Source organism: Papaver somniferum, chromosome 7 (genome assembly GCF_003573695.1).
Source record: "Papaver somniferum cultivar HN1 chromosome 7, ASM357369v1, whole genome shotgun sequence".
In the NCBI taxonomy this organism is placed as follows: domain Eukaryota; kingdom Viridiplantae; phylum Streptophyta; class Magnoliopsida; order Ranunculales; family Papaveraceae; genus Papaver; species Papaver somniferum.
In genome coordinates this window covers 62,340,852-62,361,377 of record NC_039364.1, presented here as the reverse complement: position 1 = coordinate 62,361,377, position 20,526 = coordinate 62,340,852, and the positions used below count along the sequence as shown (strand labels likewise).

The 20,526-nt window shown below is 35.5% G+C and overlaps 1 protein-coding gene across 2 annotated transcripts; it reads right to left on the bottom strand.

Annotated features, from left to right (window-relative positions):
- Nucleotides 1-13,516: 13,516 nt before the first annotated feature.
- Nucleotides 13,517-20,133, bottom strand: LOC113297454 (zinc finger CCCH domain-containing protein 38-like). Of its 2 annotated transcripts, none has more exons than XM_026545924.1 (6): nucleotides 20,106-20,133; nucleotides 19,347-19,393; nucleotides 17,372-17,829; nucleotides 15,015-17,220; nucleotides 14,414-14,910; nucleotides 13,517-13,889 (listed from the first exon to the last, which is right to left on the bottom strand). In XM_026545924.1, exons 1-5 carry the CDS (start codon nucleotides 20,116-20,118, stop codon nucleotides 14,881-14,883), a joined length of 2,754 nt encoding a protein of 917 aa, XP_026401709.1. In that variant the 5' UTR covers nucleotides 20,119-20,133; the 3' UTR covers nucleotides 13,517-13,889; nucleotides 14,414-14,880. The 2 variants fall into 2 exon arrangements, with proteins under 2 accessions (XP_026401709.1, XP_026401711.1); XM_026545926.1 differs by lacking the exon at nucleotides 20,106-20,133 and adding an exon at nucleotides 19,500-19,610.
- Nucleotides 20,134-20,526: the final 393 nt, after the last annotated feature.

Sequence of the window (20,526 nt, the reverse complement as noted above, 5' to 3'; positions counted from 1 at the left end):
AAGATGGTAAATATGAAAAAGGATTTACCAAGTAAGGATGTCGACATACTTTGAACATGTGCAGTAAATCTTATCTTTTATTGTTCAAAGATATTCCTTAATAGCTAAAGGAGAATCCCGGATCGAAATAAATTGAGAATCTTTTAATTAAGGTTTTTAGTTTTATATGCATTTAATTTCCATCATTAAAATGCATATCTTTAGAAAACAAAAATTAGTAATGTGCATTTACTAATTGGAGATTTTCTACTGAGATTTCGGTCAATATTTGGACAGAGCATTTCCAGGAATTATGAAAACCGAATTTGGAAATATATTGCATATCTTGAGAATATTTTCGGTTTTGGAAATTCCTTGGGGTTCAAACTTTCTTGGTCTATAAATATTGAAGTTTTCATTTCAAGCAAACTAATCCTCAAAGCCATCAAAACTACCTAGTTGTGTTGTTACTGGTGGAGCCGCCTATTCGGAGAGGAAAGTAACCTAATTAGGAGAAATCTCTTACGGCCGCTCGGTTTAAAGACTTCTTTGAGATTGAGAAGCTCTATTAGTACCGTTGGTGGGAAACTAGATAATTGTAGTTTATTATTAGTTTTTGATTGATTTGATTGACTAACGGTTGTTGAACTTTGATTGCACCTAGTTTGTTTATGCTTGAGAATCTTCTCTTTTGATATAAGATTCACTCAAACTAGATCGAAGTTTCGACGGGGATCTTTAAACTGTTTGTAGATCTAAAAACATCTTGTGATAATCTATTGTTAACAGACTCCGTCTGTGTGTGATTGATCACAATAGATTCAAGTTGATTGTGTTCATGTGTTTATTGAAGATCTAAGAAGATTTGAAGACGAAGAAGATTTCTGATTTGGGTTCATAATCTTTGGTGTGCACAATACTTGTTTCGGCTGGATAAGGATCCAACTATAATCGGTTTATCTTTGTCATAGATTGTATTGATTAGTTGAGTAGATCGGCATCAATATAATTCTTTGTGATTCAAAGTATTGATTGCAATATCTTGACAATTACTTTGGTAGTTGTTATTGGGTAGATCTAAGGACCTGATAAAGGAGTTTATTGGGATAAACGGAAGAGTCATTTGTCAAACTCATAATTTATTATACCACGAAAATAAACTATTCATGTCATTTTTAAGGAACAAAAACAGGTAAAAACAGCACATGCAAACAGATTGTTGTGTAAAAATAATTTTGCACATGGTTCTATAGATTTTAAGGAGAATAAAATTAGAAAAAACTATAAAAACATGTCAGCATTTTAATTTAAGATGGGAGATAAATTTGAAATCAAGCTTATCATACTGGGTTTTGAAGATATTAAAAAGAAATACCTCATTTGGTTGAGCATGTTCCATAGGGATAGAGTTGGCAGCAAGAACTTCAGTGTTGGCCATCACATGGTCAGTGCTAGTTCTGTTCTCAGCTTCAGTAATGCTCCGACAAAGTTTATCTTCTTCACTTTCACAGGCTATATTTTCTATCTCTTGATTACTCATCTCACTTTGTCTAGATAATTGCAACAAAGCTTGTCCTTCACCTTCTCTGAGCACACCCAAATTATCCTCTACCATCCACCATTCATTATTTCTCCCTTCTTCCTTATCATTCACTGGTTCATTAATAACAATACTATTTTTTCCACCCAGCCCTGTATATTGACTCAGCATTCTAAACCAATTTTCTTGTTTCTTTTTCTGTTTTATTTATTTTTGACTGCCATTGCTTCCTTCTGGAACTATACTTTTTCCTTTCAGCCTTCTTTGTTCATCATCTGACAAATTGTTCATGCAAAAACCAGCAGATCTTCTGTCTCCTATAACTCCCACATTTTTATTTTTCCTATCTCTCCTCTACTTTCAATACTGTCAGTACTACCACCAGTTTTTGCAGGTCCTTCCTTTTCTGAGTGATCAACCTCTTTTGGCTGGTTAGTGCTTCTTGCTACATCCTCAAGCTCAATGGTTGTATCAGCTTCAATCCTTCTTCTTTTGGTACCTCTGGTTTGGAAATCTACCCTGTCAATCTCACTATCATAAACTCTTAGCCCTGCAGCAGCATTTGCCAGATTCTCAGCTCTTTCATCAACTTCAGCACCTTGATTATTGGCTCCCGGGATTTCTCCATATTCTATATAGACATAGACTTTTGGTATATTCCTCTTCTGTTCTGCAATTCTTGGTCTGCACTTCTTATCAGAATGCTCACCATCAACATTCCAGCATTTTTTACATGTACCATGAGGAATGACCATGAAGAAGATTTTTAATTTAATCATTTCCCTGTCTACTCCATCCAGAATGATAATCTTCACTTGATGCACCAAAGTTGTAGTCAGGTCAGCTATAACATGAGCTTGATATTCTCTTTTTTCATTAACAGGACCAATTAGAGTGAGAACTTTGCCAACTTTCTCTGCTACTTTAATTGCTACATTTCCTCTCTCCACCAAGTCACCTCTCAGCTCAAAGCTAATCCAGAAATCTTGGGTTGTAAAGTCTATATCTTTGATTCTTTGAGTACTGCTCCACATGCGCATTGTGAGTAGCTTACCATGGACTCTGTTTGGGATTGAGTAGATTGTTGCTGCAAAATCACTAGTATTTGTGAACCTGATAATGAAGATTTTTGGATCAGCAGTTTTTTGAATTATAAGATGACCAGTTGGTTGCCAAGCATTGTTTAGAGCAAAAAGCATTTCTCCAATCTTCAAGCCTCTTGGGTCATCATTTTTCTTAATTCTTTTAAACAATTTAACAATAACTCTAGTAAATCGACCCTTATCAATTAGGTATGCAATATCTCTAAGGAATTCAGCATAGTACCTAAAAGAGTTAGATAAAGGTTGAACTTGATCTTATATGATTTCATTAAGGTGCGCTAAGTAATTATCGGTTGGGATGTCTGACATTTTTCCAATGAGAATGAGAGTAAGAATCGAAGGATTTTTGTGATTTGTGCACAATAAGATTCTATTACAGATTATAGTTTTCTGTTGAATGTTTTTAGAAGATGAGTGAGTCAATAAAGAGCAAGTATTGTTTTTATAAGTGATCTCACTGCATGGAAATAGTGAAATAACAACTCTGAGCTTCAATGCCAAGTGTAAGAAAAAATGAGGGTTATGCAGAGAATGATTGTTTTTAAAAGTGATCTCATTGCATGTAAATAGTGAAATAAAAAATCTAAGCTTCAATGCCAAGTGTAAGTAACCATGAGAGTTATGCAGAGAATGATTTTTTTGTAAAGTGTTGAATGAAGGTTTATTAGATAAATAAATCTGGCTATCTGCCACTTGTGTGAATATCATTTTTTTTTCCTTACAGTATGGAAATCCTAGATATATTTTAGTGATTTTACCTGCAGCTAAGAGAATGTAAGTACTGCATTTTACTGCCACCTGTTGAAAATAGTCGATATTACCTAGAATATGAGAAATATTATCTCTGACATTAGATGTAAGCTTGATGCAATCTTCTATTTTTTACGTCATCACCAACTCCAAACACGAAGAGGAAGAAATGATGACCTTTTTTTGAGAATCCTTGGAAGATAAGAAAATGTTGTTGTCGTCATATGAACCTAGGGATTCCTTTCTTGTTCTATTAAAATTATCACCGCCTTGGATAAGATTAGGTACCATGTACTGTAGCTTCCCCCCAATTCTCGTTACCGAGACACTGAGCAGAGATGGCCTCCACCGAGCATTTGCTCCAACAATTTTATCCCTGCAAAACAAGGAGATTAAAAACCAACAGATCACTATAAGGTATTCTAATTTGGTCATGATTTAGAAAGAACTGGACAAAGAAAAGATAATGCAAAAATCCAATTTGAAAATAAGGAGGAAGAAAAACAAAAGATGAAAAGATAGAAACTGAAATTTAAGATAAAGGATGAAATGGAAGGATTGAAAAGAATCCGGAACAACCCTAATTTGAAAAAAATAAGAAGAGAGCGATAAAACTCGAAAAGAAAAAAAAGATAAAGATTGAATCAGAAGATTCAGAAAAAATTAAGATCTAGATTTTTAATAGGGGTTTTACTAAAATAAAATTTAATCTGGGAATTCAATTTACTAAAGGTACTAAAGGCATGAGAAATTTGAGATGAAAGAACAATAAGCAGAAGAGATTGAATTAGAATTTCATGGATGAGTGTTGACGATTTGAGCACTGATTTGACTCAGTTTTATCACCAGAGTCTCTCTCACTTCTCCTCCTGTTTTCAAAATGCATTCTCCACTAAAATATTAGTAGTTAAATCCATTCTTGAATCTCTTTCCATTTATCAGATGGGAAATTTCAAAAATCTTAAAGAAGTTACTAATTAACTCATTTCACTACAAAGATTTTTGGTGGGGAAAGAAGGAAGGGAAAAAGATATTTATCTTAGAGCGTGGAAAGATCTGTGCAAATCCATCAACGAAAGTGGTCTCTGCAAGTATAAATTGATCGTTCTTTATCTAGCCTAACTACTCCAAACTTTATTTTGTATTCTGGAAATGTAATCAATTTTATTTTAATACTAAAAACCGTGATTTATTCGATCGAGTACTATAAATAGCTGGGATCCCATTTGGGTGATCCAGCGGTCATGTTCATATTGTCTTATATGATTTATTATCCTTGATGGTGATGATGATAGTTGTTTACGCTTGATTAGTGTCCTATTAATTGCTCATGATGAATGATTAATTAATTTTTCATGATAAATGTTCATTTGATGAATCCAATAAATGCATATTTTTATTAATAAATAAGTTTATTAAAAACTATATATATATAATATTTGATCAGTAAATAATTTGGTGCTGGCGAGTTTCGAACTCAGGTAACTTGTATCATCACCCAATGACTTTACCATTGTACTACAGTGATCCCGATTAAAAATTATATTAATAATTTTTAATGGTGGTAGTGAAAGAAGCAGTGGGTGGTGGAAACAGTGGCGGGTATTTGTGAGTGGTGCAGGTGGTAAAATTAAATGTTCATTTAATGAACCTAATAAATACATATTTTTATTAATAAATAAGTTTATTAAAAACTATATATATATATATATATATATTAATCGGTAAAGAATTTGGTGTTGGCGAGTTTCGAACTCAAGTAACTGGTATCATCACCCAATGACTTTACCACTGTATTACAGTGTCCCCGGTTAAAAATTATATTAATAAATTTTAATGGTGGTAGTGAAAGAAGCAGTGAGTGGTGGAAACAATGGCTGGTATTTGTGAGTGGTGGAGGTTGTGACATTACTGGTGGGGGAAAAAACAGTGGGCGTGGCTGGTTTTTACGTACGGTGGTGGATGTTGGTGAATAGTAGTGGACAATAATAGTTTTATGTCTTTACAAAATGGGCAACATTTTATTATGATATATGTAGTTGGCTGTTTTTAGCACAACTAGTGAGGACAAGATACAAATATTTTGAGGAGGATACTAAATCATATAAGACAATATGATCATGACCGCTGGATCACCCAAATGGGATCCCAGCTATTTATAGTACCCGATCGAATAAATCATTATTTTTAATATTAAAATAAAATTGATTACATTTCCAGAATACAAAACAAAGTTTGGACAAGTTAGGCTATATAAAGAACGATCAATTTATACTTGCAGAACATAAATCTATCGCTATAAATGATCACGTTTAATTAAAATTTAATAATAAACGTTCAATTGATATTTCATAATAAATGTTTCTTTAATTAATCAAATGAATATTTGTTGATACATAATAAATTTATTTGATATTAACCATATCAGTAAGCATTAATGGTGGTTGTGATGGTGGGCAGTGGTGGAGATAATGGTGGTGGGTATTGGTGAGACTGGTGGAGTGGTGACGATAATGTGGTGGATGAAGGAGTAATGGTAGTACGGTGAGAAAATGGGTCCTAAGATAGGTAAATTAAGCACTAATGGTGGTTTTGATCGTGGGTGATGGTGGTGGATCGGCGGTGGGATAATGATGGTGGATATTGGTGAGACTGGTGGAGTGGTGATGATAATGTAGTGGTGGAAGAAGTAGTAGTAGTAGGGTGAGAAAAGGTGTCCTAAGATAGGTAAATTATTTAGTCACCCTTGGTTAATTTTTCTTTGTTTTGTTTTAATTTGATTTAGTTTTCAAATTACTTTTTTTATTATTTTTTAAAATTAAAACAATTTTTAAAGGCCTGATTTTTCCAAAAAAGAAGATGTTGTGATTTTAAGATTTACCGAGTAGGGGGCAGGAAGAAAAATGAAACCTAGAAAATATTGACCAAACACAAGGCTACACGCGAATTAATTGTAATTGGTTCAGTTTCTCACATCTCTCTTTATTCCCCTTTTTTGTCATTATTTGTGTTTCTATTATTATTTCTCCCGTACTTCGTGGGATTATGAAAGGCTACGCGTTCAGTTTCTCACATCTCTCTTTATTCCCCTTTTTTGTCATTTCTCCCCAACTTCTTGTAATTATGCATGCTTGAGAAATAGTTCATGATAATAGGTAAAGAGACAAGAAAAAAAATGGATCAAGAATTAAATATTATTATAAATTTTAGGAAAATGAATAAACACAAATCTATGTAAATTGCGAACCCAACAATTTATATCAAAGAGAAAAATTAAATTCTAATGCTAACAGATTTTGCAAGATTAATCTAATTGATTTTAAAGTAATTTTAGGTGTTTTTAGTTTTGTTACAAGTTTGGTGAATGACCTTTGATGATATTTTTTGAAGTGGTGAACGAAGTAATGTTCTACTACCCATAAGATTTGCTCTAACGATTAACTATGTTTGTCCCAAAGGGTTGTATGACTTGCATACACAGTATTAAAAGATTCGAGGATAAGGACATGTTTATTAACCAAGTCCTCAAAACATTTAGACCTGGATCGATCGGTTCGATTCTTCTCAGACAATTACGACATGTATGAATCGATGGATACATTTGAAACACATATCCTTGCCCGTGCCGTTACAAGAAGTTGTTTCTTTTAAAATATTTCCCCTTGGGAGTCTCTCTAAAATATAGAGAAACCCTTTTCCCATAGATTTTACAAAAGTAGAGAATTTGTTTATATAATTGACAAAAACAATTTAAGAAGAGGAACTCCCCTATGTGGGACTAAAAGGTTTATATAGTCTCTTAGAACAACTGCAATCACGCGAGAAAAACCAAAGACCAAAAACCAAAAAAAAAACTAAAAAAAAATTGGTTTAGTCCATGGTGTTACACTAGGGTGGAAGAGTAAATTTGGTCAAGCACACATATAATGATCGCTTGGGAAAAAGTATACATTAGGATCACTTTATACATCCGCCCATCAGCCATCAGGATCACTTTATACATGCGCCTCGCTGAGACTAACTTATATGTACGCCTCACTACACGGACGGAAAATATACGTCCGCTTCAATTCAAACGTAACTTAAAAGCTCGCATGTTAATAAACGAACATTTCAACTTCGCTCGACCAAATTTGGTTTTGGTCGGGGATTCAGACCAAATATAGTCTGATATTTGGGTTTCGTTTGGTTTTTACTCTTTAGTCCGTTCGACTGTGTGTGGTTTCTAGATCAAAATTTTTGGTTTAGTCGTCCATTGTGGATGCTCTTAAAACTACTAAAAAATGGAAACTCCACAATGTGGGTTCTCAATTAACATGGATTTGTGTTTATTCATTTTCCTAAAATTTATAATAATATTTAATTCTTGATCCATTTCTTTTCTTGTCTCTTTACCTATTATCATGAACTATTTCTCAAGCAAGCATAATTACACGAAGCTGGGGAGAAATGACAAAAACAGAAATCATAACAAAAAAGGGGAATAAAGAGAGATGTGAGAAACTAAATCGATTACAATTAATTCACGCGTATCCTTGCATAATCTCATGAAGTAGGGGAGAAATAATGACAGAAACAGAAACCGTGACAAAAAAAAGGAGAATAAAGAGAGATGTGAGAAACTGAACCGTCTACAATTAATTCATGCATAGCCTTGTGTTTGGTCAAATTTTTTTATAGGTTTCATTTTTCTTCCTTCCCCCGACCCAGCAAATCTTAAAATCACAACATTTTCTTTTTGGAAAAATCCGGCCTTTAAAAATTATTTTAATTTAAAAAATAATAAAAAAAGTAAAACTAAAATCAAATTAAAAAAAACAAAGAAAAATTAATCAAGGATGACTAAATAATTTATCTATCTTAGGACGCTTTTTCTCACCCTACTACCACTACTTCTTCCACCACCACATTATCGTCACCACTCCACCAGTCTCACCAATACCCACCACCATTGTCCCCACCGCTGATCCACCACCACCGCCCACCATCACAACCACCATTAGTGCTTAATTTACATATCTTAGGACCCCTTTTCTCACCCTACTACCACTACTTCTTCCACCACCACATTATCGTCACCACTCCACCAGTCTCACCAATACCCACCACCATTATCCCCACTACTGCCTACCATCACAACCACCATTATTGCTTACTGATATGGTTAATATCAAATAAATTTATTATGTATCAACAAAAATATATTCATTTGATTAATTAAAGAAATATTTATTGTGAAACATCAATTGAACATTTATTATTAAATTTTAATTAAACGCGATCATTTGTAGCGGTAGATTTATGTTCTGCAAGTATACATTTGATTGTTCTTTATCTAGCCTAACTTGTCCAAACTTTGTTTTGTAATCTGAAAATGTAATCAATTTTATTTTAATACTAAAAATCGTGATTTATTCGATCGGGTACTATAAATAGTTGGGAACCCATTTGGGTGATCCAGCGGTCATGATCATATCGTCTTATATGATTTAGTATCCTCCTTAAAATATTTGTGTTTTTTCCTTACCAGTTGTGCTAAAAACAGCCAACTGCATCTATCACAATACAATGGTTCTCGTTTTGTAAAGACACAAAACTAATATTGTCCACTACTATTCACTAACATCCACCACCACGTAAAAACCATCCACGTCCACTATTTTTTCCACCACCAGTAATGTTACCACCTCCACCACTCACAAATACCAGCCACTGTTTCCACCACCCACTGCTTTTTTCACTACCACCATTAAAAATTATTAATATAATTTTTAATAGCCGTGGTCACTGTAGTACAGTGGTAAAGTCATCGGGTAAAGATACCAGTTACCTGAGTTCGAAACTCGCAAGCACCAAATTCTTTACCGATCAATATATATATATATATATATATATATATATATATATATATATATATATATATATATATATATATATATAGTTTTTAATAAATTTATTTATTAATAAAAATATGTATTTATTAGATTCATTAAATGAACATTTATCATGAAAAATTAATTAATCATTCATCATGAGAAATTAGTAGGACACTAATTAATAAAGTATTTATAATGGTTAGTTGAAAAACCACGGTCGTAGATTTATCCTTCCTAGACAAATATTGGTCGTTGTTTATCTAGCCTAACTTAGCCAAGCTTTGTTTTGTATTTTAGAGGTATATCATTTATAGCGGTAGATTTATGTTCTACAAGTATAAATTTGATCTTAACTTGTCCAAACTTTGTGTTTGTAATCTGGAAATGTAACCAATTTTATTTTAATACTAAAAATCGTGATTTATTTGATCGGGTACTATAAATAGCTGGGATTCCATTTGGGTGATCCAGCGGTCATGATCATATTGTCTTATATGATTTAGTACCCTCCTTAAAATATTTGTGTTTTGTCCTTACCAATTGTGCTAAAAGCAGCCAACTACATCTAACACAATACAATGTTTCCCGTTTTGTAAAGACACAAAACTAATATTGTCCACTACTATTCACTAACATCCACCACCTTACGTAAAAACCAGCCACGCCCACTATTTTTTTCCACCACCAGTAATGTTAGCACCTCCACCGCTCACAAATACCCGCCACTGTTTCCACCACCCACTGCTTCTTTCACTACCACCATTAAAATTATTAATATAATTTTTAATAGCGGTGGTCACTATAGTACAGTAGTAAAGTCATCGGGTAAAGATAACAATTACCTGAGTTCGAAACTCGCAAGCACCAAATTCTTTACCGATCAATATATATAGTTTTTAATAAATTTATTTATTAATAAAAATATGTAGTTATTAGATTATTAAATGAACATTTATCATGAAAAATTAATTAATCATTCATCATGAGCAATTAATAGGACACTAATTAATGGTTGGTTGAAAAAACCACGGTCGTAGATTTATCCCTCCTAGACAAATCTCAGCCGCTCTTTATCTAGCCTAACTTAGCCAAGCTTTGTTTTGTATAATAAGCATCCAATATTCCATATTTCATCTAGATTTATAACAAGCATCCAATATTCCATTAACAAGAGACAGACCCGTGCATTGCACGGGTGAGAAACTAGTGAAATTAGCTTGAACCTGATTATACGAGGAGAAGAGATGTGTTTTCATATTGGGCCCGCAAAAATTAAGTGGCCTTTCTTTTTTTCTACTAATTAATGGACAGATTTTGGATCACTGAGAGGTCGACAAAGTGGTCAAATGGTCAAAAATGATCACACTTTCTCAAACGTATGAGATTTATAGGAAGGTATTTACATCTAAGATCACAAATGCTATAAAATCAATGATCTTTAAATTTTAGCCCTAAAAAGACCACAATTGTTCATAATTGTGATATGTAGTGTGTGATCTATGACATGTTTTGTTGTAGTACGCCTTTAGCAATCATGGAAACTTTGATCTGATAGAATGATGCAACTCTTGGTGTGATCTTAGTCTTCATCAAAAACTTCTTACGAAAATTTGGCACCAAAATACCTTCCTATCCTTCGTCGTACATGAACTCTAAATATCAACTTACCATCAAATATCCTTGGTCTACATTCCCCAACCAAAGTTGTTAATATCATGTATCGGTATCGTATCGGCGAGGTGCGATACACCTGGATAAAAGATTATATCGGATTTTATCGGCGATACACAATCCACTTTTTAATTTTATAATTTATAGGTAGACGTACATTATGCTACTCAAGTTTTACTGGAAGGCATTTATGATGTAAAAACATCAAATAAACTAGTTTCACTTGATAACCTAACATCCCCAAGCATATTGCTAATAAATATATTTGTATTCTTACTGATATTATCAGCCGATATTGTGAGCGATATATGTCGGTCCAATACGAACGATACGATGGATATAATCAGAATATGTATGCATCGTCGATATTTTGGGCATCGGCTAGGTTAAAGCCGATACATAAAATTCAATATTATCGGCCAATATACGATAAAATCAGATATTAACTACATTGCCCCAACCATACCTTCCATTCCCTTACTAACAAATCCCATAGTAGATTCCAACCAACATGCAATCTTTTAAAAAAAAAGTTGGGTTTAAAGCCCAAAGGTTATATTAAAGTTTAAACCTCAAAGAGGTCTACTACTTACAAGCCCAGGTAGCTAGGAAAAGAAAGAACCATTTTTTAGGGACCATGGTATTTTTGGGGGGACCATGGTCTTATTAGGCCAATCTCCCTATACTTATAAGGGTTGTCCTAAAGTTAGGTAAGTACATATTTACCCTTTACTTTAACTTAAATTAAAACTAACCTAATAACTATATAAATCTAATCTAAATGAATCTATTAACCAAAATCAAAATCAAAATCAAAAACAAAAATAGGGGGAATCGAAATTTTTTAGTTTTGAAAAAAAAAATTATCCTCTTCTTCTTCTCTCTTTGCTTGATGTTCCTCGTTCGATTGAAAATGAGTATTAACCATCAAAATGAGTTGAAAATGGAAGTTGTAGAGAGAAGTTCGGCTAGGAATTATGTGAAAAACTTTGTCGAACTAACCGCACCTAATGGAAATGATGAACATGAAGAACAGTTTGGCTATTTCGCAAAAAACATTTCCCAACTGAACCCTAATAGTTCGGTTAGTAGCTAAAAACATTTCCCAACCGAACCCTAATAGTTCGGTTAGTTGCAAAAAAAAATTCCCAACCGAACTTTAGTTCGGTTACGTCGCAAAAAATGTTTCTTAACCGAACTTTAAGTTCGGTTTGATCGTAAAAAGTTTTAAATTTTTTTATAACCGAACTATTTAATGGTCAGACCAAATATGTCACACTCCCTGCCTTTCAAAGGTGCCTAGAGGGCGGGCCAGACGCAGCAGAGCGACGACCCGGGAGCGGATTCCCCACTGGCAGGGGGACAGAAGACGGAGAGTTCGGTTTAATCGCAAGGAAAAAATTCAATTTTTTGTAACCGAACTTCTTATTGGTAACTAATCATTACTAATCATACTAATCACTAATCATTAAGTTCGTTTTTGGTCATAAAATTTGGGTAACCGAACTTAATCTTAATCGCAAAAAAAAAAAAAAAAAAAAAATCTCGCACAGAAAATTTTTTTGTAATAGAACTTCTTAATGGTAACTAATCATTACTAATCATACTAATCGGTAATCATACTAATCATTAACTAATAACTAATTAATCATTAAACTAACACATTTAATTAAGGAGGGTAAGTTTGGTATTAAGAAAAACATTTAGATAAGGGATGACTTAGGATTACTTATAATGTCTTGCCTAAAATAGAATCATGGTCCCCCACAAAAAACCATGGTCCCCGAAAAATGGTTCAAAAGAAAGAGAAAAATCCCCCACCCCGATGCTATGCTGATGAGTTTCAAACTCAGATCGCTGGTATCATCACCCAACAATTTTACCACTGTACCACAGTGACATCTGCACCTACATGCAATCTTATCGGCTGGCAATATAAGATTCTCCTGGATCGTCGCGATACATAACCTATCAGGATTTCACATTACTTTCTAGCATACACCAACGCCAAATGTTTCCCTCTAGTATCCCGTCGACCTGCCAAACAGATGAAAACCCATAGCAATTGTACGACATCTCCACATGTCCAATAGAGAAGGGATGTGATGATATTTTAGAAATGCTTCAGGGCTGAAAAAAGGGCTAAGACGTGACATCATTGTTCCAGCAAGATATCAGCATTAGCCTCAATAAATGATGCACCTTCAACCGAGCAATCTACAACTATCATCATCCAGGACGGCAGGCCCTTCTCCAAGTCTACCGGGTAATAGAAAGCGTCTTCTCATTGCCAACTAATGACATCTAAAAGATCTCTCCCATTACCTTTCCCAGTGACGATGTTTTTTCTTGTTGGCTCAAAATTCGTTAGACATGGATTCATGAAACTTGATGTTTTTTCTTGTTGGCTCAAAATTCGTTAGAAATGGATTCATGAAACTTGTATACGGATACCACCTTGGTTATCAATGTCTAAAGAAATGGATTCATGAAACTTGTATACAAATACCGCCTTGCATTTATCAGTGTGGGTTAGCCACACTAAACATGTCAACACCAGGAAACACAAGATGCTCATCAGACTAAAAATCAAACAGTTTGACCTAATCAACAAATTAAAATACTTAATGAATTAGAGGGAGTTCTTATAGGATACAATATTGTTGCCAAAACAGTCGGTGGATGATATGGAATTAGAGGGAGTTCTTATAGGATTCAATATTATTGCCAAAACACAATCAGTTTCTTCTAAGCCAAAGAAGTCTAGTTAGAGGTAGTCGAAGGCACAAAGCAGCCATAGAAGTAGTAGAAGGCACAAAGCAGCCGAACCAACCCTTGTTCCTCAAGTCACTATGCAATGGTAATCAACTGCTTTGTTCCACCAAAGTATACCTGGAGCCGACCACTCAAACTGGATCCTGCGAATCAGTAGCATACACCCACCCAGGAGATGCCCATCGTTACTGAATACTGTGTGCATCAGAATTGACCCAAGAATCAATTTACTTGTAAGAGCAAAATGATATATACACACTAATATCCAGTAGCAGAAATCATTTTTAGAACTTCATAAATGATAAACACCTCTTTGAGAATATATGGTGTTAGAACAAACTACTTCATGTGAATCATTGGTACTGTACCTTCATAGAAAGTGAAGGCGCATAAATATAAGATTTTCGAGAAGGGGGACTTGAACAATTGCTTGCTTACACAGTTTTAGTAAAGGATGTGAAGGTAATTAAATACATCACAATTACTAGTCAATAGGAAATATACATGCACATGAACTCTTGATGGTAACAATAATCCTTTCATCAGACACCTAAACAACAAATGGAAAATGCAAACCCAAAAGCTCGGTTGACTCCTAATCTCCCTAAACTATTTCTGGAAATGAACTGAGATTGAAAAAACACTATGGCGCAAATCACCAAAAAAGAAAAAGAATTTATTGTTTTCTAGAGGAAAGAAACTGTGTTGAGAGAACATACCTTATGCATCACAGAAGTAAGTTAGTCTTATGCCCTGATGTAGTTGCCCTGGCACCATACAGGCTACCACGATGACACACTGCTTGTCCAGGAACAAAACCTAAAATCTCCTGATGATGTAGCAGAAGCCTCCATAAGAAGTGTTCTACCCGATTCAAGATTCGAGGGAAAAAAGAGCGTAGAAAAGAATGTTCACCCACTTTCTTCAGACTGCAACTTTTCAGCATATAGTACATAACAAAGAAAGATTGTTAAAAAGTATCTATACTCAGGAGATATGCTACTAAATCTGACATGATTACCAGCAACATATAAGTAAACAAGAGATACTCAAATATAATGAGCTCCAATTATAGAGCTAACGGAAAAACTAATTGTACAGGAAAATCTCGAGGGGCAAAACTCAAATCTGCTGGGTAATCATTTGATTGATACAAGATTATAAACACTAGATGTTTCAAGCATGTCTAAGTCTTCGAATGTTTTTCCACATATGCCTGCAAACAAAGAGGAAGACAGAATTACTTGAGAGAATATAGAATTAGTAGTCAATCAAAAATTTAGTGACTCTACAAAAATATTGGATGAATGATGCTCTCACCTGTACAAGTTTGGTAAGCTTGGGTTTTGAGTAAGACAAATACTGATCAGTTTTCTCCTGTGTTTGTGGGATTTGAGCAGCCTGGATTGTACTAGTCACTTTATCAACCACCTTCTTCACTATAGTCTTGTGAGCCTCTTTACTCATTTGCCCTTCTTTCCATGTGGGCTTCAGAATCTCCTTCACAAACTGCACGAGTGCAAATTTGAACACCCGCATCCCCTTGGGATCCTTGCTTTTTTTACCTTCTTCATCCCCCTGATTGTCTCCATCACCATCTCCATCTGCATCTATCTGCACAGTTTCCTCTTTTTTATCCATGACTTTCTCAGGCTGTTTCAACTCGTTACTCGCATTTACTTTTTCCTCCAAACTACTAATCTTTGGAGGATCACCCCCACTAGGATCAGCAGCAGTAGACGATGGAACAATACTTTTCATAGGGGATTGAGAACCTCCACCAGCAACATCGGTCTGGTCGATGCTGTCATTAATAGGATCATACTGCTTTTCACATGGAGTAGTTTGATTGAGCTGAATGAGGGGTTGTAGAGCAATTACTTGGGTTGGTTCAATAGGGTGTGAAGACACCAAACCTGAAGTGCTAGGGTTCAGAGCTGCATACAGTTGTGGAAGATGCTGACCATTTCCAAATATCTGAGCCAATGACGCTGAAAGGTTTGTTAGCTGTGCTACCGTCTCATTACTAGATACGTTTTGCATCATAGAAGTCCCAGATGTTACCTGCTGTAACATCAATCTTGGATCAACAAGATCTGATTTTTTTATTGGTTCTACGTGTTGGGGAAGTGTTCGACTGTATGGATTTGAAGACTGCTGCTGAGTTCCACCATTCATGTTGAAAGGCTGAGTAGGTAATACTGTTTGACTTTGTATATTCATATTGAAGCTTGAAAGAGGTTGAGCTGAGACTTCTTGTGTTGCATCAGGTTTGCCAATTTTGATAGACATCTCATTAGTGATGTGGGATTGTGAATCTTGATTGTGTCCCCTACTGTCATTAATCGGGAGAGAGTATTGCTCTATATCCCTCGTAGAAATCATTGATTCAGATGCAAGAAATTTCCCACTACCCTTTGGTTCTTCAAAACCCATGCTCCCACCACTGTTATCACTTATCCATTGAGGAGATTTGTGGAGGGCAAAATCTATTGGCTTATCATCCCGTGATGGACCTCCCCATGTTCTACTTGCATTATCCAAGTGGCTCTGCTGACTATTGAAAGACCTCTCCTTAGACCTTGGATCAACAACACCTATCTTTTCACCAACATTGTCATTCCCCCAAACATTTGACTTCTCCTCTGGAACAGCATCTCTGTCACTCCACTTAGAACCTCTGGATGATCTTCTTTCGTTACCAGCACTATGGCTATCAGTAATATCACTCCATTTTGGACCTCCCCAAGATCTATTCTCATCACTCAGATGATGAACTAGTTTCTCAGTAACTGACCGTGCATCCGGACCATCATATGCCGAGTCTGCCGGTTGTTTATCACTCCATTTTGAACCTCCCTGCAACCTATTCTCATGATCCAAATCATGCCCCCGTCTATCATCACGTGACCTCCCTTCAGGACTACCTCGAGCTGCACCCTCGTGAGAAAATCTGCAACTGTCTCCATTGCGACAATAGCCTGCAGCATAAAATTTGCAGAGCCTTTGTGATTCGCGCTTATTGTCATGTCCATAAAATACAGTAGTCTCCTTCCTATCAAGGTCCCTTACTCTTATTCCACGGCCTTCTGATGGAGCACCATGATGAGGGTATCTGCAAGATGAACCCTTGCGGCAGTTTCCTTCCAAAAAATCGATACAGGGCCGATCCGAGGATATGTTGTTGCTCCTCAGTATCTCACTCTTCTCCAAATCGCGATGATAAACATCCTCATACCCACGGGAAATCTTATCCCGTGGACGATCCATTTGTTCTTCTGTGTAAGCGTTCCTTATTCCACCCTTCTCATGCTTACTTCCACCCCTTCCTGGGCTTCTTCCCGGATGCCTTCTACCATTATGCTCATAGGTGTCCTGAATATCTTGATGAAGAAACCTGTGACTATTGCCACGTATACTCCTCTCTTCTGCAAACTCGCCGCATATATGTGATCCACTTCTTCTCCCACCATTAGATCCCTCTAAGTCGCGCCTATAACCATGGGGCGGGCTCCTGCTCCTGCTCCTGCAGATCAGAACAAAAGCTTAGGTTTATGCGATAGAAGCCGAACAGGAAAAATAATACACTGGTATTACAGTGTTTTTTTTTTCAGAGAGAAAAGCTGACTTAAAATAAAAATAACGACACGGGCAATGGACAAGTCCAAGTCATAAACCTGTGCGACCTGCTCCAACCACCCTTAGGAGAACGACTTCGATTCTTTTCTCTCCACCCATCAAGACCAGGAGACATACTCAAACTGTAACTTCGATCACCATCGAGCGCCATGGTTCTCGACATATCATTATAATCTCTTTTGTCAAACTCGTAAATTTCTATGCCTCTGTTTCGTGATGTCGGTTCCAACGACGATGACCATCTAGAATTACCTTCATTTCTTGAAACACTTCTTGCTTCCATACTAGACCACTTCGGGTCATGACTGTTTAGGCCTTTAGAAACTTTCCACTCTGATCTAGATTCTCTTCCAGACCACCCACTGCCTTGCCTAATTTCTGTAGGAAAATGGTCCGGATCTTCTTTCAAATCCCACTTAGAACTCCGCCTCCGAACACTTTCAGTCATCGCATTCCAAAAAAATAAGTAGGAGATCCAGTACTTCCTATGTATAATCTGAAAACACCAAGGTTGACAAAAATATTAATCTCTGATCAAAGTTCTTATCTGTTCTTGAAGCTTAAATTGAAAATGATATATCTGAAGAACATCGAAGGATACCCCCACCACACCAGCATTATCAGAATTAAATAAGCCATACAGGTATTTTCCAAATAACTAATAAGTAATAAGACTAATTAAAGAAAGCAAATCCATGCAAGTAGCAAAGATGGGGAGAGGTGAAATAAGAATTTGAACAAGCCATCTAGCTCATACGCCCGGATCATAGCAGATTAGTCCAGAAAAGAACAAATTCTGACTCAAACCAAGGTGTCCTAGTGCTTCTTAAACTTAGGATAGACAAACATGTACTTGAGTAAACCGAATACATTTCGGGGATGATACACTGTTGAAATGCTTCTTGAACTGATTACTCTCGAAAGACTTCTTGTAGTCGAGAATCAAAACATGTTAAGTTAGAGCTTCTTTGGATGACAGACAATTGCACCACGGAACCAGAAAACTAATGACACAATTATCAGACAGATAGCAAGCAAACAAGATTCATGCAAATTTAACAGTGAGAATACGCGATTCCTCACAATCATAATAGGCTTAAATAGGTACATGCTGTTATTTACATACTGCATAAGTAAATGCATTTAACACCCTTGTCTTGTATCGCTTAAAAACTAATGAAACAAATTTATATGTGGGTAATCCTACGTACTACGTAAATATGTGCTCATCGAACACTCAAATGTCATATCGACATAGTCTCAAAATTATGGATGAGGATGGCAAGGAAAGTAATATAAACTGCTTCAAGGTAACCACATAATGCTGATTTGAGTAAAACACATCAAACCACCCGAATAAGTTGAATTTTTTTGATGTAAATCATATTTCAACTAGAAGCACCAGAAGAATTGACAAATAATTATAGATGGATTAAATCATATCTCAAAGATTAAAAGTAATAGCGACGGAACTCTCAGAACTAAATTCTACCAACAGAAGACCTATACCATCTTGGACCATGGATCGTTGAATTGGATTACATAAATGTGATAAAGATAAGCCTATGAGAATGTTTCACTGTACAATGATTTGATACACTGAGTTTCTAATCAGTTCAAACACATTTAATAAAATTGTCACTAAACAAACACCTCTTGACTATATTGAGTTTCATTGAGAACTTTTGAAAGTCCAGGCTAGAAACTTCCCTCTTTTACACCTAACCTAAAACCATCAACAGCGACAAAAAGGAAAAAAAAATATGGGACCAGCACCAATTCCAGTAAGCACTAGTGCTAGCTAGAGGTAAAAAGATGATGAATTTATACATCAAAAGAAAATACACTCATGTCTAGTTCGACAAACCAAATACAGAGAAGAAGAAAAATCAATCATTTTTCACGAACATTAAATAGCTTATGTGCCGACAATTAAATACATGCAGAATACAAACATGTCATAGAAAAGAAATTTTTAGAAGCACTGAAAGAAGGGGGGGGGGGAACACTAACCAGACGACTTAGCTTCAAGATTTTGTATTCATATTCCAATATCAGATCTGATGATAAAAACAATTAACATATGAGATTTAGTTAACATTACAAGTGAAAGTGAATCAGAATAGATTGGAACCTTGAACTAACTAAAGGGTACAGACAGTTTACATGTAAGACATCCCAAAACCCTAGTCTTGTGTGGGTTGGGAGGGAAGAGAGAGAGTTAGGGTTTCTGAAGAAAATGCGTATGTTAGACAGAACCGAGGGTTTTCACTTCAGACTTGCACAATAATATTAATTCCTTTTATTAGACAGTGACCCTTGGTTATATTTCAGTCAATAAGTACCCCTCATCTTTTGATTTTAAGAAACTATGACCCTTTTCCAAGAACTAGGTGGTGCACCCGTGCTCTGCACGGGCTCAGATTCATCATCCCAAATTAAAATTAAGTGGCAGTAATTAACGTGAGGATCAAACTAATTTTCAATGCTCCCGTGTCGATATACTTCTGCTTTCAACTGTTTAAGCCATGACCTTGCAAGGGGTTTTACTTTTAAGAACTAAAGAGTTAGCACGTTTTAGCTAGAAGTTATATGAAGGGACAAATAAGGAGTTTTGTAAGTTATGATATTGTAAGTGGTTACAGTGCAATAATATCGTGATGCAAATGTGAGATTATTAGAGGCTTAAATTGATTTTAAGCATAGATGGGAAGAGAAAAGGGCCTCCCATTGGTCAGACCGAGCAAAATGAACTTGGCAGAGATACCTGACCTGTATAAGCCATATATGAAACCTCTGGATACACATACTGCTTGATGTACTGTAAAAATATGGTTCATATTTCTACTGCTTGACGCGCGTCGCACCGTATTGATCTGCACAAAGCAAATGTTGTTAGAAATATGTCATACTTGGATTGACATGTGAATATGTGATCACTATTAAACATACGTAATATAGTATTATTCAGCAATACAATGTTAGGTCAACCAATAAACATTTTGTTAGAACTGCAAGAACTTTGGATCTTCAAGGGCAGAGCTTAACGTGCAAAAAAATCTCCATCTCATCCTGAAAAATCGTACTCGCTCAGTCCCACATATAAAGATGGAATTTGCTAACTTTGGTTGTCATATTTGATAGGCCTAACTCCAACCTAATCAGCAAGTTCAGAAAAAAAAAAATTAGCTAC